Source organism: Salvelinus fontinalis, chromosome 28, assembly GCF_029448725.1.
Source record: "Salvelinus fontinalis isolate EN_2023a chromosome 28, ASM2944872v1, whole genome shotgun sequence".
Lineage (NCBI taxonomy): Eukaryota > Metazoa > Chordata > Actinopteri > Salmoniformes > Salmonidae > Salvelinus > Salvelinus fontinalis.
Genome location: NC_074692.1, coordinates 38539633 through 38567060, shown reverse-complemented (window position 1 = coordinate 38567060; position 27428 = coordinate 38539633). Strand labels below are relative to the sequence as shown.

General features: G+C 44.4%; 1 protein-coding gene across 17 annotated transcripts in view; it reads right to left on the bottom strand.

The window, feature by feature from the left end:
• LOC129826683 (potassium channel subfamily T member 1-like) overlaps nt 1–27428 on the bottom strand; it is a 152090-nt gene that overhangs the window by 5773 nt on the left and 118889 nt on the right. For 12 of the 17 annotated variants that reach the window (XM_055887669.1, XM_055887668.1, XM_055887672.1 and 9 more), the window contains 12 exons: nt 25138–25354; nt 24247–24352; nt 23694–23866; nt 8498–8569; nt 7595–7729; nt 6168–6279; nt 5697–5798; nt 4940–5023; nt 4279–4407; nt 3606–3626; nt 2712–3018; nt 1231–1293 (listed from right to left, as the gene is read on the bottom strand). In XM_055887669.1, the coding sequence (XP_055743644.1) occupies nt 1231–1293; nt 2712–3018; nt 3606–3626; nt 4279–4407; nt 4940–5023; nt 5697–5798; nt 6168–6279; nt 7595–7729; nt 8498–8569; nt 23694–23866; nt 24247–24352; nt 25138–25354 (1521 nt within the window). The remainder of the gene's footprint in view (nt 1–1230; nt 1294–2711; nt 3019–3605; nt 3627–4278; nt 4408–4939; nt 5024–5696; nt 5799–6167; nt 6280–7594; nt 7730–8497; nt 8570–23693; nt 23867–24246; nt 24353–25137; nt 25355–27428) is intronic. The other 5 variants (XM_055887670.1, XM_055887675.1, XM_055887680.1 and 2 more) reach the window with 1 other exon arrangement.

The following is a 27428-nucleotide window of genomic DNA, read 5'->3' as shown; positions in this document are numbered from 1 at the left end:
CTGTCTGGGTTGGCAATACTCAATATAGTAAACAATCTGGCCCGCAACCTGGACGTACAGGCCGTGGTGAAAACATTTGCACACAAAAAAGGACTTCAAAAGACCAGGGGAGTTTGGAATTAATTAAATTTACCTTGAATATTGCAGCCCATTTGTTTAGGCTTTTAGACATACGAAAAATGCTGAGTTCAAACGTTAACAGTGGCTAAACGTATCCTCCAGCCGATAAAGTTTTCCCTCCTTGTTAGGCTAGATGATGTGTCATTTTATTACAACTTTATAGTAAATAGCAGACAAATACTGTACATAGCTATAGATATTAGCCTCCACTGATCTCTAGTGAGTTAGTGTTTTGAGGGTGGACTGACTGTATTATTTAGCATTAATAAACTGGTTTTATTCACAGCAACTTTCTATCCAAGCTGGGAGCGAGTGCGAGGACGGCTCATGTCATGCAGTCAGGTTCAGGTAGGCTATACAGGACAGTTGTATATTAAAAAAAATATCAATTGGTAGCTGATTAGTATACATTTGCATCAAACATTTATTTGAATTTCAAACTTTAATTACATTTTTGCCGTCAATCAGCAGTCTAAATGGCAGCTTTGCGACACTGTGTATAGCTTGAGAAAATTAGAAAATGACGTCCAAATATGCCTACCAATAAACATTTATCTATTACCTAAAGTTAAGCTAAGCCCTGGCACCACAGAAAGACCTCCATTGATCCGATAGGCATGCAGCCGCGTAGACGTGTCGCAGTATCAGCACCGTGGACAGTGATCAGTAGTCTATACTTCGATTTTATTTGGGGGGGGGGGGGGGGGGGGGGCGAACTCCGACCTTGCGGGGGTCCAGAGAAACTGTGTTACGCCAGTGACTGTAGTACTGTCATTCAATAGCACAGTATTCTTACTCTGTTACTTACATAGATGTGCAAAACAGATACTAAACTACTACTGGTTCAATCCTCAACCTGCCTCCCCTTTTAGAGGGATGGTGGTAGGCCTATATTCACCACTTTCTTACAAAATATAATTATTAGAGATATTAGATGAAAACATTCCCCTAACAACATTCTTACCTGACCATAGTTTGCAGAATAGCACTACTCTCCAACATATAGGATGTCATTCAAATGCTTTCAGAACACTTGACACGTTTAAGAGAGTGATGACTACATTAAATGTATTGCATACTGTATGTGACCACTACTGTACGTGGGATTACCTTGTAAATATCCTAGATTTACTCGGTTCATGACATCGCTCGCGGTAAGATTAGCAACATCCTCTACAAGCCAGACGGGAAAGGCAGAAAGGAAAAAGAAAGGAGAGAAGAAAGAAAAGGTCAGGCAAGCAGAAAAAATGCAAATTGCAGTTTTAAAATGGGGAAGTAAAAACAAACTAATACTCAAAGAAAGAAAAAATCATGTTCCCATGTTAAACGGTAGGCTATTAAATATATATTTTTAATAATTGTAGAATTATTTTATTATTTATTATGTAAATATCTATTTGGCTCAAGCATCCAATTTCAAAATAACGGTAATCCTTTATTAAGTACTACATTTTTCAGTTTTTCTTTATGCCTTTCTGGCTGTATTACGTAATAAGCACTATATGGAGAATTATATGGAGAATTATATAGAGAAATAATTTTTTCTTTTGCAAAAAGAGGGCGAAGGAAACTGAGGAGAGAGGAAAAGAAAGGGAGGAGATGCAGGCAAAATGCTTCATATGCTTCAGACGTCCTTCCATCCAAGTGAAGGGTTATGCACATTCATAGAGAGGTTAAGCACATCCATAACAGGTTATGCAGGTGCATTGTCATACTGTCATGTAGAGTACTTTGAATAATGGGGAATGAGCATGTGATACTCCTCAATGTTAATGTAAGGCATTGTGGGATGTTTATATGGTTATTGATGTTATGAGGCATTATGACACTTCTGTACACCCCTTGAAATGGTGTTCAATGAAGTGAGGTGAATGGATGGCAAGGTTGTACGGTGAAAACAACAGTCTTTAAAAAACCTACACAACTTAATAATATTACTACGATAGTATTTCCATCTGCTGAGAATAGTAATTAGTCATTGACAAACAATAATATCTAATTTACAGCAAAATATACCGCAAACATCTCTAACAATAATGTCCATCCTAAATTCTCCAACTAATCCCTCATCATTCTTATTCCATACAGCATCAATAGCCAAACTATGAAAGATGACACATATACTGTACTGCCCCCTCTGTAACTAAATATGACACAGCACCCTGTACTGCCCCTCAGTAACTAAATATGACACAGCACCCTGTAATGCCCCTCAGTAACTAAATATGACACAGCACCCTGTAATGCCCCTCAGTTACTAAATATGACACAGCACCCTGTAATGCCCCTTAGTTACTAAATATGACACAGCACCCTGTAATGCCCCTCAGTTACTAAATATGACACAGCACCCTGTACTGCCCCTCAGTTACTAAATATGACACAGCACCCTGTAATGCCCCTCAGTTACTAAATATGACACAGCACCCTGTACTGCCCCTCAGTAACTAAATATGACACAGCACCCTGTACTGCCCCTCAGTTAATAAATATGACACAGCACTCTGTACTGCCCCTCAGTTACTAAATATGACACAGCACCCTGTAATGCCCCTTAGTACCACCAGGGTGTCCTGTCACATTCTGCTCACCGTATCCGACAGTGGGCAGTCCCAGGTGCTTCATGCGGTTCTTAACCAGCTCAGACAGCTCCTGTCTCTCAGAGCGCCGGTACAGGTTGAGGCGCTGCTGTGAGAACCGCTCGGAGCGGCTTGGAGGCTTGGTGTTCTTACGGCTCAGACGCCGCGCCCACTGGAGGCTCTTCTTCCTCAGTAACGGGTGTTCTGATTCGCTGGTGGTGGACATCCGGTGTGTTCTGGTCTTCTCCTTCCATGACTCGCGTCTGTTGTCCCTCTGATCGTCACCGCCGGTGTCCTCTACATTGATGGAGACTTGAGACTAGGGGGAGGGTGAAGGGTTAATACCATATCAACTGTGATGAGAGTACAGGGAAGGTGAAGGGTTAATACCATATCAACTGTGATGAGAGTACAGGGAGGGTGAAGGGTTAATACCATATCAACTGTGATGAGACTAGGGGGAGGGTGAAGGGTTAATACCATATCAACTGTGAGGAGAGTACAGGGAAGGTGAAGGGTTAATACCATATCAACTGTGATGTGAGTACAGGGAGGGTGAAGGGTTAATACCATATCAACTGTGATGAGACTAGGGGGAGGGTGAAGGGTTAATACCATATCAACTGTGATGAGACTAGGGGGAGGGTGAAGGGTTAATACCATATCAACTGTGTGGACAGTATGAGGATCCAATAGGATGTTTTGGTAACACTTTCCATCAGCGATAGAAGTTCTATAAACTGGAAGCATTTATAATGCATTATGAATAAGCACTTGGGTGACAGAGTGTTTAATGCTGTGTTTAATGCTGAAGAAAACAGAATAGCTCCATGTATGCTGTTCTTTTTTGATGCACTGCACATTTCAGCAGATAATGACAGTTATGTGACCATAATGCCATCTTACCTGTGGGTACCCATCCTTTAACTAGGAATGAGACAGACCAAACAAACAAAAACACACCATGGATGAAATAAAAAAAACTGAACAGAGTAGCATTGACAATAGTAAATATCATTTACTTGACCAAGAATGTTTGTATGTGTGAATTGCAGCACCAAATAACTAATTGACGCGTATGAAGCATCATTACAATGAATAGCAGCACAATTATAGCACAAATATATTGGCCATAATCTATGGATGACTCAGAGGCGGGCTTGTTCAAATACTTTTTCAGAATGAATCCTTCCTTTTCTCTCACCCTTGAGACAATCACTGATCATTATGTCATTTGACAAGTGAAAGCAAGGTTACTATCCCTATTGCTTTCACTTACCTCAACAAGGAAGGGAAAAAACAAGGGATACTTCAGGATTTTGGCAACAAGGCCCTTTATCTACTTCCCCAGTGTCAGCTGGTAGATACCATATTTATGTCTCCCTGTCCAGTATGAAAAAATCCTGAAGTATCCTTCTAAGGCCAAAAAGGAAGAAAGAAAGAAAGAAAGAAAGAAAGGAAGGAATTAAGGTAGGAAGGAAGGAATGAAGGAAGGTAGGAAGGAATGAAGAAAGGCAGAACGGAAGGAAGGATGCATCTTTAAAGTATTTGAACAGGGTCTGTGTCCATTCTGTCTTACCTCAGAGGAGGAGAACATGTGAGACTCTGTACGGTAGATGCCTATAGGAATCTCAGCACTGGAGGAACACAGCTTCTGGAACAACCTGCCATACGTCCTGATCCACAGGTCCTCCTCTGTCACCTTCATCTGGGGAAGAGCAGGGAAGTAGACACATTCAGTATACACACACACACACACACACACACACACACACACACACACACACACACACACACTCACACACACTCACACTCACACACTCACACACACACACACACACACACACACACTCACACACACACTCACACACACACTCACACACACACACACACACACACACTCACACACACTCACACACACACACTCACACTCACACTCACACTCACACTCACACTCACACACACACTCACACACACACTCACACACACACTCACACTCACACTCACACACACACACACACTCACACACACACACACACTCACACTCACACTCACACTCACACTCACACTCACACTCACACTCACACTCACACTCACACACACACTCACACACACACTCACACACACTCACACTCACACACACACTCACACACACACTCACACACACACTCACACACATGGCACAAACTCGCACGCATGCATGGATGCGCTAATAACATACTGTAGATATCCATACTTACTGCACACAGGTAACCCGACCCTGGCGTGGTGTCCAGGCCTAGTAGAAGTCTTGCTATGGGAATCATATAGTCCTTCACAAATGACTGTAAAAAACAAGACAATGCATTAACAAACAGGAGGAACCATAGACTGAAAATACTCATTTCTAGTCCCAGAGGAAACATTATAGAGTAGGAGTAGTTATCCACATAATAGTTCAGATTTAGAGAAGGTAAGCTGATCATAGATCTGTGCCTAAGGGAGAGATTAAGCTGATCATAGATCTGTGCCTAAGGGAGAGATTAAGCTGATCATAGATCTGTGCCTAAGGGAGAGATTAAGCTGATCATATATCTGTGCCTACGGGAGAGACTAAGCTGATCATAGACCTGTGCCTAAGGGAGAGACTAAGCTGATCATAGATCTGTGCCTAAGGGAGAGACTAAGCTGATCATAGATCTGTGCCTACGGGAGAGACTAAGCTGATCATAGATCTGTGCCTACGGGAGAGACTAAGCTGATCATAGATCTGTGCCTACGGGAGAGACTAAGCTGATCATAGATCTGTGCCTACGGGAGAGACTAAGCTGCTCAAACAGTCCATTTACACTCTGCTGGCTGAGACAAGGTGACACACCACGGACAAACTCCCAAGCTAAGTCCCAAATGGTATCCTATTCCCTACATATTCAGAAATGTCTTCAGTCCCTATGGGCCCTGGTCAAACGTAATGCACTACATATCGAAAAGGTTGGGGATATAACCCCTAATACCCACCTGGTAGAGCAGCGTATCCAGCATACTGATACTGAACACTCTGCCTGCAGCGAACGGCAGACGGAACATGAAGGCCAGGTTGGAACCCTTATCACGCTCTATCTGTAAGGGGGAGAGGGAGGAGAGAGCAAGCAGAGAGAGAGAGGGAGGGAAGGAGAGAGAAAGGGAGGGAGAAGAGAGAGAGAGTGGGAGGATAGAGCAGATATGGGAGAGGGAGGAGATATAGGGGGGGAGAGGAGAGAGGGGAGAGGGAGGAGATAGAGAATGAGAGAAAGAGGGAAGGGAGAGAGAGCACATGAACTGTCATCAGCTGGCTTGTTAACCCAGTCCAGAGCTTTATATCTTCATGTCTGAGTCTGTGTAACAGAGTTCACCTCGCACATGACATCCACACAGACAAATAGTCAGTCATGAGGGCTGAAGCCTCAGATCTAAAGATGGAGGAGTTACATGCCCCCACGCTGAAATCACCTTCTCTAGTTTGGAGAGAGCCAGAGAGTAGCAGTCCTTAGCTCTGAACTGCATAAACCTCATGTTGGAGGGGTGGGTCAGCTCAGTGATGATACTAAGACTGGGGAACAGCCTGGAGGGATAGATGTTAGATAGAGAGGGAGAGGGTGGAGGAAGAGGAGAGAGAGAGAGAAAGAGAGTAGGAAGGAAGGAAGGAGTCAAAGAGATTCCATGCTTTGGGCTCATGGGTAAGTACCAATCTAGCAGTGATGCATGGTTTCAGTTTTGGGATGTTGAATTAAACTTTTCTACCCTGATAGATGCTCTGATAGATGCTGTTTAATATAGTTTCACCCAATGGTTTATTCATTTTACTTTCATGAAAAACAACAACATCTAACACTTTCATCTGACTGTCATCTAACGCCTTCATCTGACACTTTATCTGACACTTTCATCTGACTGTCATCTAACACCTTCATCTGACACTTCATCTGACACTTTCATCTGACTGTCATCTAACACCTTCATCTGACACTTCATCTGACTTTCATCTGACTGTCATCTAACACCTTCATCTGACACTTCATCTGACACTTTCATCTGACTGTCATCTAACACCTTCATCTGACACTTCATCTGACTGTCATCTGACTTTCATCTGACACCTTCATCTGACACTTCATCTGACTGTCATCTAACACCTTCATCTGACACTTCATCTGACTGTCATCTGACTTTCATCTGACACCTTCATCTGACACTTCATCTGACTGTCATCTGACTTTCATCTGACTGTCATCTGACTTTCATCTGACTTTCATCTGACTGTCATCTGACTGTCATCTAACACCTTCATCTGACACTTCATCTGACTGTCATCTGACTTTCATCTGACACCTTCATCTGACACTTCATCTGACTGTCATCTAACACCTTCATCTGACACTTCATCTGACTTTCATCTGACACCTTCATCTGACACTTCATCTGACTGTCATCTGACTTTCATCTGACTGTCATCTGACTGTCATCTGACTGTCATCTGACTCTCATCTGACACTTTCATGAGACTTTCATCTAACTTCATTATGACATGAAATAAAAAAATAAAAAATTTAAACTTTGATCTGAATTTCATGTGACTTTCATCTGATACTTTCGTCTGATACTTTCATCTGATACTTTCATCTGATACTTTCATCAGAATATCGTCGGAATTTCAAATGACTTTGAATTTCCAGAGTGTATTTAATTGTTTAATGTCATGCTTGAAAAATGATTTTCCCTCTTGAATTTTAAAGACAGAGTATTTATAATGATTTACTATAGTGCATGTAGTCCACAGTGTGCCGTAATTGGTTACTTAAAATGAAGACCTACAACCAATCTGTGTGCAGCGCATTTACTGTATCATTAAACATAGAAGCAGGCATCTCACAGCATACCTGAACATGGTCTGTACGTTGACTATGGTTTTGGCGTCTGCCATATAGTCTTCCTCAGCACTCATGGTGCTCTCCTTGTCCACCACCACCAGGTTATCAGCATAGATGATGCCACACTGCAGAAGATTGTCCAGGCTGCCACAAAGAGAACCCATCATAACACAACACATCGTGACAAGCTGCCACAAAGAGAACCCAACACAAAATATCATATTATGACATTCATGACTTTTACCTGACCTATAATATGTCATTAATGACACTCGTTAATTGCAAATCCCCTGGATAGTAATGATATGTGATATAATATACAGTGCAATCGGAAAGTATACAGACCCCTTGACTTTTTCCACATTTTGTTACGTTACAGCCTTATTCTAAAATGGATGAAATAAAAATAATTCTCATCAATCTACACACAATACCCCTTAACATAAATTGAAAGCGAAAAAAGTTTTGGTCATCGTGTTTCCATTGATCATCCTTGAGATGCACACAGCCAAGACAACGCAGGAGTGGCTTTGGGACAAGTCTTTTAATGTCCTTGAGTGGCCCTGCCAGAGCCCGGACTTGAACCCAATCGAACAAAGTACTGAGTAAAGGGTCTGAATACTTATGTATATGTGATATATATATTTATTTTTTTAAATACATTTGCAACAATTTGTGTTTTTGCTTTGTCATTAGGGGATATTGTGTGCAGATTGATTCGGAAAAACAACAACTTCATCAATTTCAGAATAAGGCTGTAAAGTATACTCTCCAAATGCACTGTATAGCTAATTAATGTGTAAATGAGGGGGGCACTGCATAATGTCATTGGGATGTCATTGGAATTGACCAGGGTCATTGGAATTCTGTGAAGTGAGGCATTCCAGTAATGAAGGAGTAATGAACACCTACTTATCTATAGTTCCAGCCATGAAGTAGACCATTGGGAAACAGCAGATGGCTTCTAGGAAGTGGTTGTCAGGCCTGCAGGAATCACAACACTACATCAATAGGGTGTGGTAGAATTACAACATTATGTTAATCACATTACTTTTATGTTAGAATGTATTCATATTAGTATTTTAACAATGTCTGTTCTTCTGAAATGAGTCTCTGAGGCTTAACGCTGACAGTTGATTTACGATGCCTTGGTGATAAAACCTAAAGACTGCATTCCATTCCATGATTAGTGTCTGTGTGCCTGTCTGCCGGTGCCAGGCAGAACCTCCCTCCAGTTTATTTCTCCCACATGGCAGATGAATACTGGACTTCATAAATTAAGGGAAAGACCTAGTGTCCTATGTTGCATTAGTATTTTTGTATAATTTGTAGAAACAAGTAGTAAATGACCTAGAGACAGAAACCTGGTGCAATGTAAATCTTGCTGTCTATTGCATGAGAGCACAATTTACCTTAGTATAATTTCACAAATCTGTTGCTTGTCACGTATTCAGGTGCATGTGTCTTAACCATAAAATGCTGTGGCTTAGTTCTGCTCGTAGAGTTCTCAGTGATTACCTTAAGGGTGGTTACCGACCAACTCCATTACTGCAGTAATGAAATAATAAAGTTACATTGTTTTGAAGAACTCTAAAAGTCTCTCTCCTTTGATTCGAATAATTCCACGACAATTTGGCGACGAGGATGGGATGATAATTTTAATTTTGCTGTTTGTTCCCGGGGAAATCCAGGTTAACCGTGCTCGGGAGTTGCATTAGATGCAGCCGGGGAAGCCATACTCCACTAGACGGAGCAGATCGGATCCCCACCTGGCTGGGAGCATCAGCTGAATGGAAATGTCATTTTGAACAGAATTAGATTTAGGTTGAGACTGATTTCTTTCAATAATTGAACTTGAAAGTGCACAGAATAAATAGTAATAATTGAACATTAATGAACATTGTTAATGTTGAGTGGGCAGTTTAGGCGTAAATGTTGAACATTAATTGAACATTGTTAATGTTGAGTGGGCACTTTAGGCGAAAATATTGAGTGGGCAAAAATAAATGTCACGTAGCTAATGATGTATTTTTCTTGAAAAACATGTTACCCTTATCCTAGGTTGTGGGGTAGGTTGGAAAAGAGAAGTATAGTCTCTTATTTACCTAGGTAGGAAGTGGGCACTAATGCGAAATCGGTGTTCATTATCTTTAAAGTATTCCTGAGGGAAGTGGAGTAGGTTTGGAAAAGATAAATAAGTATCTTATTATGAACCCTAGGAATGTAGGCGCTCTTCAATTGAAGTTTATGAGAAATCCTGTTTGAAGAACAGGTTGCGCATACCGGTGTGTTTGTATGATGTCTAGACATTCTATTTCGGCCAGTCTTTTAGGATGTGGTCCGGCCATTGTATCTCAGTGGGACGATCCTTGCAGGTTTCCCAAATTTGGAAACCTTAGAGGTGTTGGATTCGGGGTAAACTTTGAACATTGAATACTAAAGACTTGATAGATCTTGGAAACTAACAATGTCACTGAGGGAGAGAGGGTAATGTATAACGTTTACATTGTCAGGATATGTTAATGTTTGCCATCAGGGATCCTCTGGGAAGAGAAGAGACACAGTCTGGTATCAATAACCATGGCAGCCTTGAGTTGGGGAGGTGTGAGCACTTTGGGGTAGAGGTCAGGTTATTGAAGTGAGGAAGAACAGATATCACTGATATTACAGATATCACTGTTCTGTCTAGCAACAGAGATGCATTGGCTGTTCAGTTGTGGAGGAGGAGACTCAGCCTAGGAGAAAGGGTTAAATATCAGTGGTTGTATGAAATGGTTTTTTCGTCTTCCCTTTGGGAAGAATTCAACTTGGTTAAGCTTCTCTAGTGTCAGTGAGTTATTTACTCTGAAAAATAAGAACCTAACAGAAGGAATTTATGATTATGTAAAAATTCGTTAGGGTAAAATGTTAATGTAATAGATTTGACATTCCAAATTTGGGCCTTGTTATAGAAGAAAATATTCCTGCAAGTTATACAAATATTTATTTATTATTTTATCGTTATTTTACCAGGTAAGTTGACTGAGAACACGTTCTCATTTGCAGCAACAACCTGGGGAATAGTTACAGGGGAGAGGAGGGGGATGAATGAGCCAATTGTAAACTGGGGATTATTAGGTGACCATGATGGTTTGAGGGCCAGATTGGGAATTTAGCCAGGACACCGGGGTTAACACCCCTACTCTTACGACAAGTGCCATGGGATCTTTAATGACCTCAGAGAGTCAGGACACCCGTTTAACGTCCCATCCGAAAGACGGCACCCTACACAGGGCAGTGTCCCCAATCACTGCCCTGGGGCATTGGGATATTTTTTTAGACCAGAGGAAAGAGTGCCTCCTACTGGCCCTCCAACACCACTTCCAGCAGCATCTGGTCTCCCATCCAGGGACTGACCAGGACGAACCCTGCTTAGCTTCAGAAGCAAGCAGGCAGTGGTATGCAGGGTGGTATGCTGCTGATTAAGTGTGTTTGGGAATAGCATTGTGTGAATGTAGCCAGGACACCGGGGTTAACACCCCTACTCTTACGATAAGTGCCATGGGATCTTTAATGACCTCAGAGAGTCAGGACACCCGTTTAACGTCCCATCCGAAAGACGGCACCCTACACAGGGCAGTGTCCCCAATCACTGCCCTGGGGCATTGGGATATTTTTTTAGACCAGAGGAAAGAGTGCCTCCTACTGGCCCTCCAACACCACTTCCAGCAGCATCTGGTCTCCCATCCAGGGACTGACCAGGACGAACCCTGCTTAGCTTCAGAAGCAAGCAGGCAGTGGTATGCAGGGTGGTATGCTGCTGATTAAGTGTGTTTGGGAATAGCATTGTGTGAATGTGTTATCAGTCTGAAGTTTGGATAATAAGATACAGAAATGTTTATAATAAACTGATTTAAATATGGATAATAAGTTTAGCTATGTAGCATAATAGTTGGGTTCCGTACATCACTGCCCATCATAGAATATCACAGGGTGGTATTGAGAGTGGGATGTTATTTTAGAAAGTAGAAGCAAGTCTATAGTTTCTGGGAGGCTAGACTTTGCCGTGGTTTCTGGGAGGTTAGAGACCCATTGAGGATCCCATGACACGCCGGGCAGCATCCGGGAAACTTGGGTTTTGGGTTCCGCTGGGAGTAGGGCGATGGAGAGTTGTTGGAAACGCACATGGAGTGGTTAATTCATGTGAGTACTTAAGATTTCTAATGTTCTATATGGATTCTGTGAATATACGAAAATATAATGAATGTTATGTAATCAATTACTAGAGAATTGATAAAGTAATAATTTGAATAATATTCATATAGTAACTTGCGCACCCAAAACGTAGGTGTACGTCAGGGATGGGGGGAAAAAACTACATTTTCTGAGTTGGTCCCTTTTATGGATAATTTGATAAATATGAGGTTTAAGCATTTCTGACTGTCTACAAAGTCTGGGCAATAGTCTCAGAAACTGATTGGCGTATGTCCACTTTTGGTTAAAATATGGGAAATTGACCCTAACCGATGTAACTATAAATCCTGTCTGGGATTTTCTCCATCCGGGTACTACATTTAAAATAAAACTGTCCATAAGGCCTGCTTTTGTAAATTCATTTTTCACAGTATGAGAGGAGTTGCTATATTTATCGAATAAACCCTTTCCCCATAAAGTTACAGCGAATTAAGATGGAATCTTGACGTAACTTATAACATTGTACAAAGCCAAATTAGGGTTTCCATCAAACTAATTATCATTGCAGAGCTAATGTGATATAGTAAAGGAATTTAAATATGTCGCATGAGAAAAGATAATCCGCTTTTATTACAAGGCGCAAGATCTAGTTTTACATCAATGAATGTTGATTTTATTTATTTGACTACTATGACGGTGAATAAATCCCCTTTGTGCATGTGAAAATCTCTGCGGCGAAACACTTGGACGAACTGTAAGGCTATTTTCTGGGAATTGTGTCGTTATTATGTGCCAGATGTTAAGACTATAAACCATTACGCTTGGGTTATTTGCGGGATTTCTTTGTCATTTCAATAGCATCGGGTCTATGGTATTGACTTAATATTAATACTATGGATATGAATTGCCAGTGTCACGTTCCTGACCTGTTTTCTGTTGTTTTGTATGTGTTTAGTTGGTCAGGGCGTGAGTTGGGGTGGGCATTCTATGTGTTGCGTTTCTATATTGGGGTTAATGTGTTGCCTGATATGGTTCTCAATTAGAGGCAGGTGTTTGACGTTTCCTCTGATTGAGAACCATATTAAGGTAGGCTGTTCTCACTGTTTGTTTGTGGGTGATTGTCTTCCGTGTTTGTGTCTGTGCACCACACGGGACTGTTTCGTTTGTTCGTTCGTTTGTTGTAGTCTGTACCTGTTCGTGCGTTCTTTGTGTTGTATGTAAGTTTTCATAGTTCAGGTCTGTCTACGTTCGTTTTGTTATTTTGTAATCATTTCAAGTGTTCTTCGTTTTTCGTCTGTTTGTATATAAATTCATTATGTATTCACAACCCGCTGCGCCTTGGTCCGCTCAATCACCACAAGACGACCGTTACAGAATCACCCAGCAACATAGGATCAAGCAGCGGTGTAACGGGAGAAAGCAACAGGACCCACCTACACAGGATTTCTGGACATGGGAGGAAATACTGGACGGTAAAGGGCCATGGGCTCAACCTGGAGAATATCGCCGTCCTCGTGAAGAGCTGGAGGCAGCTAAAGCCGAGAGGCGGCGGTATGAGGAGGCAGCACGGAAACAGGAGAAGGATCTGGGCTACACTACGTGGGAAGAGATCGACAGATGGGCGATCGACCCTAAGAGAGTGCCGGAGCCCGCCTGGGATTCTCTGGCGCAGTGCGAGGAGGGATACCGGCGAATGGAGGCAGCACGACGACGCGGTAGGAAGCCTGTTAGGCAAGCCCAAAAATGTATTGGGGGGGGGGGGGGATACAAGGGAGTGTGGCGAAGTCAGGTAGGAGACCTGCGCCAACTCCCCGAGCTTACCGTGGAGAGCGAGAGTACGGGTAGACACCGTGTTACGCAGTAGAGCGCATGATGTCTCCTGTACGTGTGCATAGCCCGGTGCGGGTTATTCCACCTCCCCGCACTGGCAGGGCTAGATTGAGTATTGAGCCGGATGTCATGAAGCCGGCCCTACGCATCTGGCCACCAGTGCGTCTCCTCGGGCCGGCATACATGGCACCAGCCTTACGCATGGTGTCCCTGGTTCGCCTACATAGCCCAGTGCGGGTTATTCCACCTCCCCGCACTGGTCGGGCTACGGGGAGCATTCAACCAGGTAAGGTTGGGCAGGCTCAGTGCTCAAGGGAGCCAGTACGCCTGCATGGTCCGGTATATCCGGCGCCACCTCCCCGCCCCAGCCCAGTACCACCAGTGCCTACACCACGCACCAGGCTTCCTGTGCGTCTCCAGAGCCCTGTGCCTCCTCCACGCACTAGCCCTATGGTGTGTGTCTCCAGCCCATTACCACCAGTACCGGCACCACGCACCAAGCCTCCTGTGCGTCTCCAGAGCCCTGTTCCTCCTCCACGCACTAGCTCTATGGTGCGTGTCTCCAGCCCATTACCACTAGTACCGGCACCACGCACCAAGCCTCCTGTGCGTCTCCAGAGTCCTGTGCATCCTGTTGCTGCTCCCCGCACTAGCCTGAAGGTGCGTGTCCTTAGCCCGGTACCTCCAGTTCCGGCACCACGCACCAGGCCTACAGTGCGTCTCAGCCGGCCAGAGTCTGCCGTCTGCCCAGCGGCGCCTGAACTGCCCGTCTGCCCAGCGGCGCCTGAACTGCCCGTCTGCCCAGCGGCGCCTGAACTGCCCGTCTGCCCAACGCAGTCTGAACTGCCTGTCTGCCCAACGGCGCCACTGCCTGTCTGCCCAACGCCATCTGAACTGTCCGTCTGCCAAGCGCCGCATGAACTGCCTGTCTGTACTGAGCCTGCAAAGCCGCCCGTCTGTACTGAGCCTGCAAAGCCGCCCGTCTGTCCTGAGCCTGCAAAGCCGCCCGTCTGTCATGAGCCTTCAGAGCCATCCGCCAGACAGGAGCCGCTAGAGCCGTCCGCCAGACAGGAGCCGCCAGAGCCGTCCGCCAGACAGGAGCCGCCAGAGCCTTCCGCCAGACAGGAGCCGCCAGAGCCTTCCGCCAGACAGGAGCCGCCAGAGCCTTCCGCCAGACAGGAGCCGCCAGAGCCTTCCGCCAGACAGGAGCAGCCAGAGCCTTCCGCCAGACAGGAGCAGCCAGAGCATTCCGCCAGACAGGAGCAGCCAGAGCCTTCCGCCAGACAGGAGCAGCCAGAGCCTTCCGCCAGTCATGAGCTGCCCTCCAGTCATGAGCTGCCCTCCAGTCATGAGCTGCCCTCCAGTCATGAGCTGCCAGTAGTCCAGAGTTGCCCCTCTGTCCTGAGCTACCTCTCTGTCCTGAGCTACCTCTCTGTCCTGAGCTACCTCTCTGTCCTGAGCTACCTCTCTGTCCTGAGCTACCTCTCTGTCCTGAGCAACCTCTCTGTCCTGAGCTACCTCTCTGTCCTGAGCTACCTCTCTGTCCTGAGTTATCTAGGGGGGACCGGTGTTAAGGTTCCTAGACCAGGGTCGGGGGCGAGGATCGCCACTCGGAGGACGCTAAGGAGGGGGACAAAGACAATGGTGGAGTGGTGTCCTCGTCCTGCACCGGAGCCGCCACCGCGGACAGATGCCCACCCAGACCCTCCCCTTGAGTTTTAGGGGTGCGCCCGGAGTTCGCACCTTGAGGGGGGGGGGGGGGGGGTTCTGTAATTTTAATGTCTTGGTCATTTAATAAGTGTGAAGCCGAAAGGGAAGATAAAGCTGTTAAGTTTGTTTTCACCTTACGATAGAGATAAACACAGCATGTTGTTGAGACTAGTTTATTAAAAAAAAAAATATATATATATATATATATATACTGGTAAGAATAGAAGAGTTTCCCAGTTTTAGTCCGCGGGTGTAAGCGGCTGGTGCTCGCTGAACTCGAGCGGGCTGTAAGGGACGAAGTGGGTTAATTTTGTTGAATGCAGAGATGTTCTTTGACAATTTCTAATTATTATTACTCAATTCTATAGTTTGGGTAACACCAGTGATTTAAGAGAACAGTTAATGTATTCTAAAACGATAATCTGTTTACACGATGTGGAACAGTGTCAAGTAATTGAAGTGGATTGCAGTTAGTTTTGACTATTATGTTGATAAGATATCACCAACTTTTTGAAGGTTCTAGATTTGTTAAACAACAGGTTTATATTTTACTACATCAATGCAACAGGTTGCAATGATAAGATCACCAGAAAGGGGTTCTGGGTTTGTTTATTTTAGGTGTTTATTCTGCTTAAAGGGACGCTGATGTGTTTTAAGTTTACCCTATGGTTTGCAAATACCCACACACAACACACTTGTTATGAAAATTTGTTAGTGGTGTTAATACCGTGTTTGACTTATTGTGTGGGGTCATTTCATTTGGTTTAGTGGGTTTTTCACGGGTTAGACAGACTGCACCTTAAAGGGGCACACACAGAATTTTCTTAAGTTTTTATTTTGTGAGTTTTAATTCAACATGTGAATTATTTTGATAATAAATGACCTGGATAAACGTACTGCAAACCTGGGATATTAAATATATTAAATATTTGACTGTTTTTCAATTATTAGTCTAAAATAGAAAGAAACACTTAATTGACTGGTTTGTATGACCTCTGACTTCCTAGTGTGGTTTGATCGCCCTCACTGGAAAGCTGAGAGACATTGGATGATGATTTAAAGGTCATATGTAATACTGATTTGAAGGTCATTTGTAATACTGATAATTATGGAGAAGTTTATAATTAATGTGTGTGTTATAATTAATATGTGTGATTCGGACCATTCGAAGGATAGACCTGTCTCTAGTCTATTTTTTTTATTCCTTGAATCAAGTATGGGTACATGTTTTTAATTTATGGAGTTATTAAGGAAAGTGATTCTAACTCAATTTGTTATTTTACATTGTTTGATTTTTATTTAACCAGCAGTGGTGTTGTTTGTTTTACACATTAATCACGTTGGGAGTCGTGTCAAAATGGGGGAATTACCAGTCCTCCAAAGGTTTTTGTATTGAAGTTTATACACCTCCAGTGATATGTAGGATCGCATGGGGTGATAAATGAAGGATTGTATTGTTGTGTTGTTTATGCTGTTTTGTTAGACATAAATCTCACCAGATTGGGTCTGCTGGATGATCGAGATTAGCAGTCTAACTTTCTGATACTGTGACTCTGCAATGAGGTCGACAGTGCGATAGGGGAGTATAAGCCAATTTGAAAAACAGAATGTCTAGTTTTTTTAAACTTTTGTTTTAGAAATTTGTATTAAGAATAATTGGTAAAAGTAACAATTTGTCATACAGTCAATGCTTGTCTGGATTTCCCGAATCAGACATGCCCTGAACTAAACTGTTGTTCTGATCTGTCCTCTCTCAAGGTTATAGTGAAGGTGACTACAGATGCGGTCTTGATGCATGGCAGGGATAATTCGGCCAAGAACGATGTGAACCTCAAAACCCCCTCTGACCAGCTGAAGAAGAAAATGGCATTCAATACGGCCCTGTCCTCACAACTTCTATCGAGAGACTGGAGTCAGAGCCAGCATCCTGTACACTGCATCCAATCGAAGCTATCAACTGCTTTTTCTCTCAGGCCTTTTCTCCCAGGAGTGTGACAGGAGTCCACGTGGAGTGAGGATGGAGAGAGATCTGTTCCAAACTTCTCTCATGTTGCTGGTATACTGTTTGGCAAATGAATAAGACATAATGGGTGGTAGAGGTGGTGGTGGTTAGGTGAGACATTGAGCTTGGGACATTATCATGGGCCATCCACTTTGAACTGTAAAGCTATCTGAAGAAGAAAATGAAGAGATGCCAGATGATTGAGTGCGGGGGAAGGAAGGAGTTGGTCAACTGCTGTCGTAATTGATTTAGCCTTGTCCAAAATGGTTTATTTTGGGGTATCTGTCACGTTCCTGACCTGTTTTCTGTTGTTTTGTATGTGTTTAGTTGGTCAGGACGTGAGCTGGGTGGGAATTCTATGTTGTGTGTCTAGTTTGTCTGTTTCTATGTCAGCCTATTGTGGGTTCTCAATCAGAGGCAGATGGTAGTCGTTGTCTCTGATTGAGACTCATATATAGGAGGCTTGTTTTGTGTTGGGATTTTGTGGGTGTTTGTTTCCTGTCTCTGTGTTTGTTCTGCACCAGATAGGGTTTTCACGGTTTGTTATTTTGTTTGTTGTTTTGTAGTGTTCACTTATTATTATATTAAACATGTTGAGCACTGGCTACGCTGCATTTTGGTCCTCTCTTTCACCCCAGGAAGAAAGCCGTTACAGAAACACCAACCAAACCCGGACCAAGCAGCGTGGCAACGGGCAGCAGCAACAGCAGCAGCAGTACAAGGAGGAATGGACATGGGAGGAGATTCTGGACGGAGAAGGACCCTGGGCAGAGCCAGAGGAGTGTCGTCGTCCCAAAGCGGAGCTGGAGGCATCAAAAGTAGAGAGGCGGCATTATGAGGCGCTTGCAAGGCAGAGTGGCTGGAGGGGGAGGGGGGGCTAAAGGGGAGTGTGGCGAAGCCGGGTTGGATACCTGAGCCAACTCCCCGGGCTTACCGTGGAGTGAGAGGGCGACGTACTGGTCAGACACCGTGTTATGCGGTAAAGCGCACGGTGTCCCCAGTACGCGTGCTTAGCCCAGTGTGGGCTATTCCACCTTGCCGCACTGGGAGGGCTAGATTGAGCATCGAGCTGGATGTCATGAAGCCGGCCCAACGTATCTGGCCTCCAGTACGTCTCCTCGGGCCGGCGTACATGGCACCAGCCTTACAGGTGGTGTTCCCGGTTCGCCTGCATAGCCCAGTGCGGGCTATTCCACCTCGCCGGACTGGCAGGGCTACGGGGACCATTCAACCTGGTAAGGTTGGAGAGGCTCGGTGCTCAAGAGCGCGTGTCCTCCTTCACGGTCCGGTATATCCGGCGCCACCTTCCCGCCCCAGCCCAGTACCACCAGTGCCTACACCACGCACCAGGCTTCCAGTGCATCTCCAGAGCCCTGTTCCTCCTCCCCGCACTCGCCCTGAGGTGCGTGCCCTCAGCCCGGTACCTCCAGTTCCGGCACCACGCATCAGGCCTATAGTGCGTCTCAGCCGGCCAGAGTCTGCCGCCTGCCCAGCGGCGCCTGAACTGTCCGTTTGCCCAGCGCCGTCTGAACTGTCCGTCTGCCCAGCGCCGTCTGAACTGTCCGTCTGCCCAGCGCCGTCTGAGCCGTCCGTCTACCCAGCGCCGTCTGAGCCGTCCGTCTGCCCAGCGCCGTCTGAGCCATCCGTCTGCCCAGCGCCGTCTGAGCCATCCGTCTGCCCAGCGCCGTCTGAGCCATCCGTCTGCCCAGCGCCGTCTGAGCCATCCGTCTGCCCAGCGCCGTCTGAGCCATCCGTCTGCCCAGCGCCGTCTGAGCCATCCGTCTGCCCAGCGCCGTCTGAGCCATCCGTCTGCCCAGCGCCGTCTGAGCCATCCGTCTGCCTAGTGCCATCTGAGTCATCCGTCTGCCTAGTGCCATCTGAGCCATCTGTCTGCCACGAGCCATTAGAGCCGCCCGTCTGTCCCGAGGCGCTAGAGCCGTCCGTCAGTCAGGAGCCGCTAGAGCCGTCCGTCAGTCAGGAGCCGCCAGAGCCGTCCGTCAGTCAGGAGCCGCCAGAGCCGTCCGTCAGTCAGGAGCCGCCAGAGCCGTCCGTCAGTCAGGAGCCGCCAGAGCCGTCCGTCAGTCAGGAGCCGCCAGAGCCGCCAGCCAGTCAGGAGCCGCCAGAGCCGCCAGCCAGTCAGGAGCCGCCAGAGCCGCCAGCCAGTCAGGAGCCGCCAGAGCCGCCAGCCAGTCAGGAGCCGCCAGAGCCGCCAGCCAGTCAGGAGCCGCCAGAGCCGCCAGCCAGTCAGGAGCCGCCAGAGCCGCCAGCCAGTCAGGAGCCGCCAGAGCCGCCAGCCAGTCAGGAGCCGCCAGAGCCGCCAGCCAGTCAGGAGCCGCCAGAGCGGCCAGCCAGTCAGGAGCCGCCAGAGCCGCCAGCCAGTCAGGAGCCGCCAGAGCCGCCAGCCAGTCAGGAGCCGCCAGAGCCGCCAGCCAGTCAGGAGCCGCCAGAGCCGCCAGCCAGTCAGGAGCCGCCAGAGCCGCCAGCCAGTCAGGAGCTGCCAGAGCCGCCAGCCAGTAATGAGCCGCCAGCCAGTAATGAGCCGCCAGCCAGTAATGAGCCGCCAGCCAGTAATGAGCCGCCAGCCAGTAATGAGCCGCCCTCCAGTCATGAGCTGCCCTCCAGTCATGAGCTGCCCTCCAGTCATGAGATGCCCTCCAGTCATGAGATGCCCTCCAGTCATGAGCTGCCACTCAGTCCGGAGCTGCCACTCAGTCCGGAGCTGCCACTAGTCCGGAGTTGTCCCTCTGTCCTGAGCTAACTCTCTGTCCTGGGCTACCTCTCTGTCCTGAGCTACCTCTTTGTCCTGAACTACCTCTCTGTCCTGAGTTGTCTCCTCTATTGTAGAGGGGAGTTGGTGAAGGTTCCTGGACCATGGTCGGGGGCGAGGGTCGCCACTCAAGGGACGCTAAGGAGGTGGACAAAGACAATGGTGGAGTGGTGCCCTCGTCCACCGCCGGAGCCGCCACCGCGGACAGATGCCCACCCAGACCCTCCCCTTGAGTTTTAGGGGTGCGCCCGGAGTTCGCACCTTGAGGGGGGGGGGGGTTCTGTCACGTTCCTGACCTGTTTTCTGTTGTTTTGTATGTGTTTAGTTGGTCAGGACGTGAGCTGGGTGGGAATTCTATGTTGTGTGTCTAGTTTGTCTGTTTCTATGTCAGCCTATTGTGGGTTCTCAATCAGAGGCAGATGGTAGTCGTTGTCTCTGATTGAGACTCATATATAGGAGGCTTGTTTTGTGTTGGGATTTTGTGGGTGTTTGTTTCCTGTCTCTGTGTTTGTTCTGCACCAGATAGGACTGTCTCGGTTTTCACGGTTTGTTATTTTGTTTGTTGTTTGTAGTGTTCACTTGTTACTTAATTAAACATGTTTAACACTAGCTGCGCTGCACTTTGGTCCTCTCCTTCACCCCGGGAAGAAAACCTTTACAGTATCAGGTTGATTGTGGAGGTCTATACTCTGCTAAATGTATAGTCATTTAGAATAAGAATACATTGAGATACTGATCTGTAATTATAATTGTGATGAGAAAGTTGACACTACAATTATGGATAATTATAGTGTATGTTAATATAAATGTACATTCTGCCAGTGTTGATGTGTGTTAAAGTTTTAACTTTGAGTGATAGAACCAATGAGAATCACTGAAGCATTGTCATTCTAAATTTGGGTTGGATAATTCATTGAGTTTTGATTATGATTTGGAAGCTGAATGATTTTTTGAAAACTGACTAATTGCTTTGAGTACGTTTTTAGTATGATAATAACTATAAGTGGATTGTTTTTGATTGTTGTTTTACTAATTGTGACATGTGTAAAGAAGTTGTGTACTAAAGATGTTGACACTATTCTCAGCATGCCTTGGTGAATGGAGAGGGTGAACTCTGATCCTGAGAGTGAAACTGATCCTAATCTATTTGATTACATTTTTGATGATACTGATAATACTCAGGAACTATAGCAGGTTTAAGCTAATGGGAACATAGAGTCCATAGGTGTTGCCTTATAAATAGTGAGATCATGATGCTTGTCCTGGGTCATATTCATTAGGCACTAAACTGAATAAATTGTAATTAAACCAGGAGTCACTACCTGGATTTGTCCAACAATATATGCTAATTTTAGTTTCTACAGATGGGGATAGAAATAGTTATTTCCACTATGCTGACCAATGGGAGTGTGCTCAGTATCAACATGAGGATTGTGTTTCGTACTGATGGTAAAATGTACTCCGATTTAGATTGCTGAGAATTTCTTAACGATATTTTAATGTTTATATTAATCCCAATAAAGGATAATTTTATGTTAAGGTTGAAAAACTCAATGAACTAACGGATGGTAATTTACAATGGTAGTATACTAGTGCAAGGATTATTTTCCTATATGTTTGAGTTAGAGGTTTGACATTTTATTTTTATTAATGTGTTTTTTTAAAAGTTGTAATTATCTTTTAAGTTGAGACTAAGTCTCAAAATGGGGGAATGTGGTAGAATTACAACAATATGTTAATAACATTACTTTTATATTAGAATGTATTCATATTAGTATTTTCACAATATCTCTTCTTCTCAGATGAGTCTCTGAGGCTTAACACTGACAGTTGATTTACTATGCCTTGGTGATAAAACCCAAAGACTGCATTCCATTCCATGATTAGTGTCTGTGTGCCTGTCTGCCGGTGCCAGGCAGGACCTCACTCCAGTTTATTTCTCCCACATGGCAGATGAATACTGGACTTCATAAATTAAGGGAAGGACCTAGTGTCCTATGTTGCATTAATATTTTTGTATAACAAAGTAGTAAATGACAGGCGTCTGCCGGTGCCAGGCAGGACCTCACTCCAGTTTATTTCTCCCACATGGCAGATGAATACTGGACTTCATAAATTAGGGAAGGTTAGGTCCTAAATTAAGGGAAGGTTAGTTCCTACACTAGGTCCTATGTTGCATTTGTATTTTTGTATAACAAAGTAGAAAATGACCTAGAGACAGAAACCTGGTGCAATGTAAATGTTGCATGAGAGCACAATGCACCTTTGTATAATTTCACAAATCTGTTGTTTGTCACATATTCAGGAGAATATCTAATAACTATGAAATGCTGTGGCTTAGTTCTGCTCGTAGAGTTCTCAGTGATTACCTTAAGGGTGGTTACCAACCAACTCCATTAGTGCAGTAATTAAATTGTAAAGTTGCGTTGTTTTGAAGAAATCTAAAAGTCTCTCTCCTTTGATTGGAATAATTCCATGACAATGGACAGGACATAGACAACTGCAACCACACATAAAGTACAGTACATACACACGAATGGGTATTAGACTATTAGAAGCCATAGCAAATTTTGCAGCCAAACAAATTTCCTTTGGCTATGCATTAAATTACATAATGTCCTAAAATACTGTACATATGCAGCAAATATGTATTCTGTTAATAGTTTTTTGATTCTGCGACAAAATTCTGCTTCCTGATAACTCCTCCAGATATGCAATATAGCCTGTTGCCATGGTAACTCCTCAGGAAGTAGGTAGCTGTATAGTGGGACTAGGAAAGATACGCAGACAGTGTGAGATGTTAGTCTCTGCCCCAGACTATATGGGATTACAAAGCTCCATGGCTTTCTGTTTAGCTACACACGCTTCCCTGGAGAGTGCTCTGAAGTTACTGTAATGAAATCCACACTGAATTATTATAGGCAAAAACATAACACACAAACACACACCCCTGAAGCTTCCCGGAGCTCCATTTATCCAACAGAGAGGCACAGCCAGCGATGTGAATAATGCAGAAATGATTTCTCATCCTGCAGCAGTTAAGTTCAGGCTGCAGCTGTATAATCACCTTTCTCTCTCTACAATTACTTTATGTCACTAGATTTCATTAATCTTCATGCAGCCCAACACTAAATCTTGGCAAAACGTTATATTACAATAACCATCTGAGTGTAATGCATTGAAGTCCTATAACAAGTCCTATAACAAGTCATATACCATAGCATATACCAAGTCATATACCAAGTCCTAAACCAAGTCATATACCATAGCATATACCAAGTCATATACCAAGTCCTAAACCAAGTCATATACCAAGTCATATACCAAGTCATATACCAAGTCATATACCAAGTCATATACCACATCCTATACCAAGTCCTATACCACGTCATACACCACGTCATATAGCTTTTCAAGTCTTAAACAGCAAGTGTAATGCATTATGAAAACATGTATAGGTGTTATTATGCATTTAGTCTGTTTACATGCATTAAACACAGGTGGATACATGATATGTTATCTAAAACCATTATAAAGAGGCACAGACCAGTCATGTGGTTGCTTATGGGGTAACCTCACCATCAAGCTATTGCGCCCAGTGCAGTCCGGTGCGTGAAACTACTTACGGGTAGTCTAATAGCAGGACGATAGGGTTGAGCTCTTTCCTGGGGCGGTAGTAGGCCCGCAGAGGGACGATGAAGTTATAGAGGCCGTTCCCTGCCATCTCTGCAGATACTATAATCAGCTTGTTCTTAAAACCATAGGCCTTGGCATCCTCAAAACTGTTGTGCCTGCAACCCTGGATGTCATGGAAAGTTAAGTAAAAGGTAATTATGTTTCAGGTTTGTTATAATGACTTAAATGTTTGTCAGTGTTAGTGAGTGAAGTCTAAGGCAAGTTTTTTTGTCCATAAACATATGATATTCCATGAACTATTGTGACAACACTAAACAGTTAGGTTGTCTGCTGTATTCTATTATTCAAAGATACGTATACTTTCTATTCATACAGTCAAGTTTACAAAGAGGAGCTAATGTACAATACAATTGTTAAGACATGGTGCAACCAACACAGCTCAACACAATAAGATATAATACATTGTTTGCTGTCTTTGGAACAAGACTGTGTGTCTTAATAATTACTACATGAGAGAACAAAACGATCCTTGTCTCTACTCACCTTGTCCAGACGAAGGCAGCAGAACGAGGCTTTCTGGGGTAAGAGATGGCACAGGGTTGGAGAGCTGCCAATGTAGGGCGAGTTGGGAGGATATCCTTTCACAAAACTGAGGTGAAAAATGTAAATGAACAACAAATACACACACGTTCAGTCAGAGAGACTTCAGAAGAGGCAATGAACCAAAAACTTTAGCGACAAGGCAATCTATTGAATAATGTATCAATGTCAATCATTGACACCGTCTATTTGTCATTGTGTCATTGACACAGCTATTCGTCATTGTAAAGTATTGCACACATGTTGAAGGTTAACACAAAGGATTGATGGATTGTTACATACAGTAGTATCGAGACCGAGTGTAGCCTTTTCTCAAAGGCTTGTATTTTATGACCACACAGGGGCACTGTGGGACTCCAAGAGATGACTGTATGGCTCATAACAAGAACACATTATACAATTCTCTCTCTCTGTCTCTCTCTCTCTTCCAGGCAGTAGTCTGGCATACCACAGTGTGTTACTTATGTAACTGTTGTCTAAGGGCTTCAATGGTATGCATTGAAAGATGTAAAGAAAGGGAGAAAGAAATAGAGAGAGAGAAAATAATAAAAGAAAGAAAGGATCCACTCTAACCCCTCCCACACATCTTCTCTTTCCTTTGGTGATGGAATGGATAGAGTAGCTGTGTGACTCAACATTGAGCTGAACAGACATTATAAAAGCCGACTAGACATTATCATATTGACTGTCAGTTAATGAAAACAATAATTCTAGCAACAGCCCAGCCATAAGCCATGGCCTGTAGCGTAGAAACCAGCGAGTCCTGATCCACCATTTCGGAAACACTGCCCAAGCCCTTCCAACTTCCCTCTACATCTCTGATTGGACACTCACTCGGACACCGACGAGCTCTCCTCGTCTGATTGGTTGGTCTCGTCCTCTGATTGGTCACTGAGCAGGTCGCAGGGCAGGATGGAGGAGGAGTCAGCGATCTCCAAGACGGGGGCGATGCTGGGCCGTCTGCTTCCAGACCCGTTCTCTGTGGGCAGGGTTAGCTTGCTGCTGTCCTCTGGGGGGTCCGTCGGGTTCTGGAGGTCGATGGCTACCGTCCCTGAAAGAGGTGGTTGAATGGTTGGTAAGATAGTTGGTCGGTAAGACAATGGGGCGGGATTGGGCACCACAGATAGATAAATTGCTGTAATTGTTTACAGAAACCTTAAGTTGATATACTATGATTTCCTATGAATACTCTATACTCTATATTGCAGTGTAAGCACATTTTATGTTGCCTTGCATGATTCATTATCTAATCATCTTTTCGTGTGAAATGAGCCAGTACAGCTGACGTGCTAACTGCACTGTCATTGCTTCTGTGTGAATTAGTAAAGTCACTTAGTCTTTTGTCCTTTCCCAAAGCAGCACACTCATCCATCAAACTCATGTGTCCTCAATGCACTGAATTTTATTAGACTTTACAGACGAATGTCCTCAATGTTATCTTTTCAACACTATCCGATCTACCCCCCATCTAATTGAACAAAAAGTACATGTATCCATATACGACAGCTGTACTATACAGTACCTGGACAAAAAGTACATGTATCCATACATGACAGCTGTACTATACAGCACCTGGACAAAAAGTACATGTATCCATACATGACAGCTGTACTATACAGCACCTGGACAAAAAGTACATGTATCCATATACGACAGCTGTACTATACAGCACCTGGACAAAAAGTACATGTATCCATATACGACAGCTGTACTATACAGCACCTGGACAAAAAATACATGTATCCATATACGACAGCTGTACTATACAGCACCTGGACAAAAAATACATGTATCCATACATGACAGCTGTACTATACAGCACCTGGACAAAGAGCAGTTGAATACAACATGTTTTTAATAGATTGTGTCTGTCACGGACGTCAAATGAAGAGGACCAAAGCGCAGCGTGGTGAGCGTACATATTCCTTTTTATTAGGATGATGCCGACAACAACAATAAACAATACAAAAACGACCATGAAGCTTAAGGCTATAGTGCCAAAAACAAAAGACAACTTCCCACACTGAAAGGAGGGAAAAGGGATACCTAAGTATGGTTCCCAATCAGAGACAACGATAGACAGCTGTCCCTGATTGAGAACCATACCCGGCTTAAAACATAGAAATACAAAATCATAGAAAACAAAAACATAGAATGCCCACCCCAAATCACACCCTGACCAAACCAAATAGAGACATAAAAAGGCTCTCTAAGGTCAGGGCGTGACAGTGTCAACTGAATGAATGTCCTTGAGGTTATTGTCCTCATGGTAAATGACATATTCTAAAGCCTTCCATCCATTTAGATGTGTCTACCTTGTATCTCATTCCTGAAAGGTTAAACATCGGGCATATCTTAATCTTGTTGTAATGGGAAGTAGCAGCATCCAACGCAAGTACAAGTACATTAAATGCATTTTTGATAAACAGAACTAAAACGATGCAAAACTATGTGCAAAAACCCTGCAAAGAACTGATTAACAGCAAATCACAGGAGGTTGGTGGCACCTTAATTGGGGAGGACAGGCTTGTGATAATGTCTGGAGCGGAATAGCTGGAATGGCATCAAATACAGCAAACACATGGTTTGATGCCATTCCATTGGCTCTGTTCCAGCCATTATTATGAGCCGTCCTCCCCTCAGCAGCCTCCACTGCAACACATTTACGGAAAACATCAAGCCTATACCAATACAACAGAACAGCTGTGTTGACAGAAATCCTTCACCAACTACACTACGGTGTTGCCTTAACAACAGGACAATTCAATAGTAGCAACATGCACAAACTGACCATACGAAGTGGCCTGATCAACTTTAACACGTCGTAGTAAAACAACAACAACAACAACAACAACAGAAACCAAGTCAGCCCAGAAAAGGAAAAAAGCCAATAGAGTCAGACAAGAACACATGCATGAAGTCACATACAAAACAACCATCACCACCAACATGTCAATGGCAACATTGCACTGTGAAAGTTAGCATTGCACTGTGAAAGTTAGCATTGCACTGTGAAAGGTAACATTGCACTGTGAAAGGTAACATTGCACTGTGAAAGGTAACATTGCACTGTGAAAGGTAACATTGCACTGTGAAAGGAAACATTGCACTGTGAAAGTTAGCAA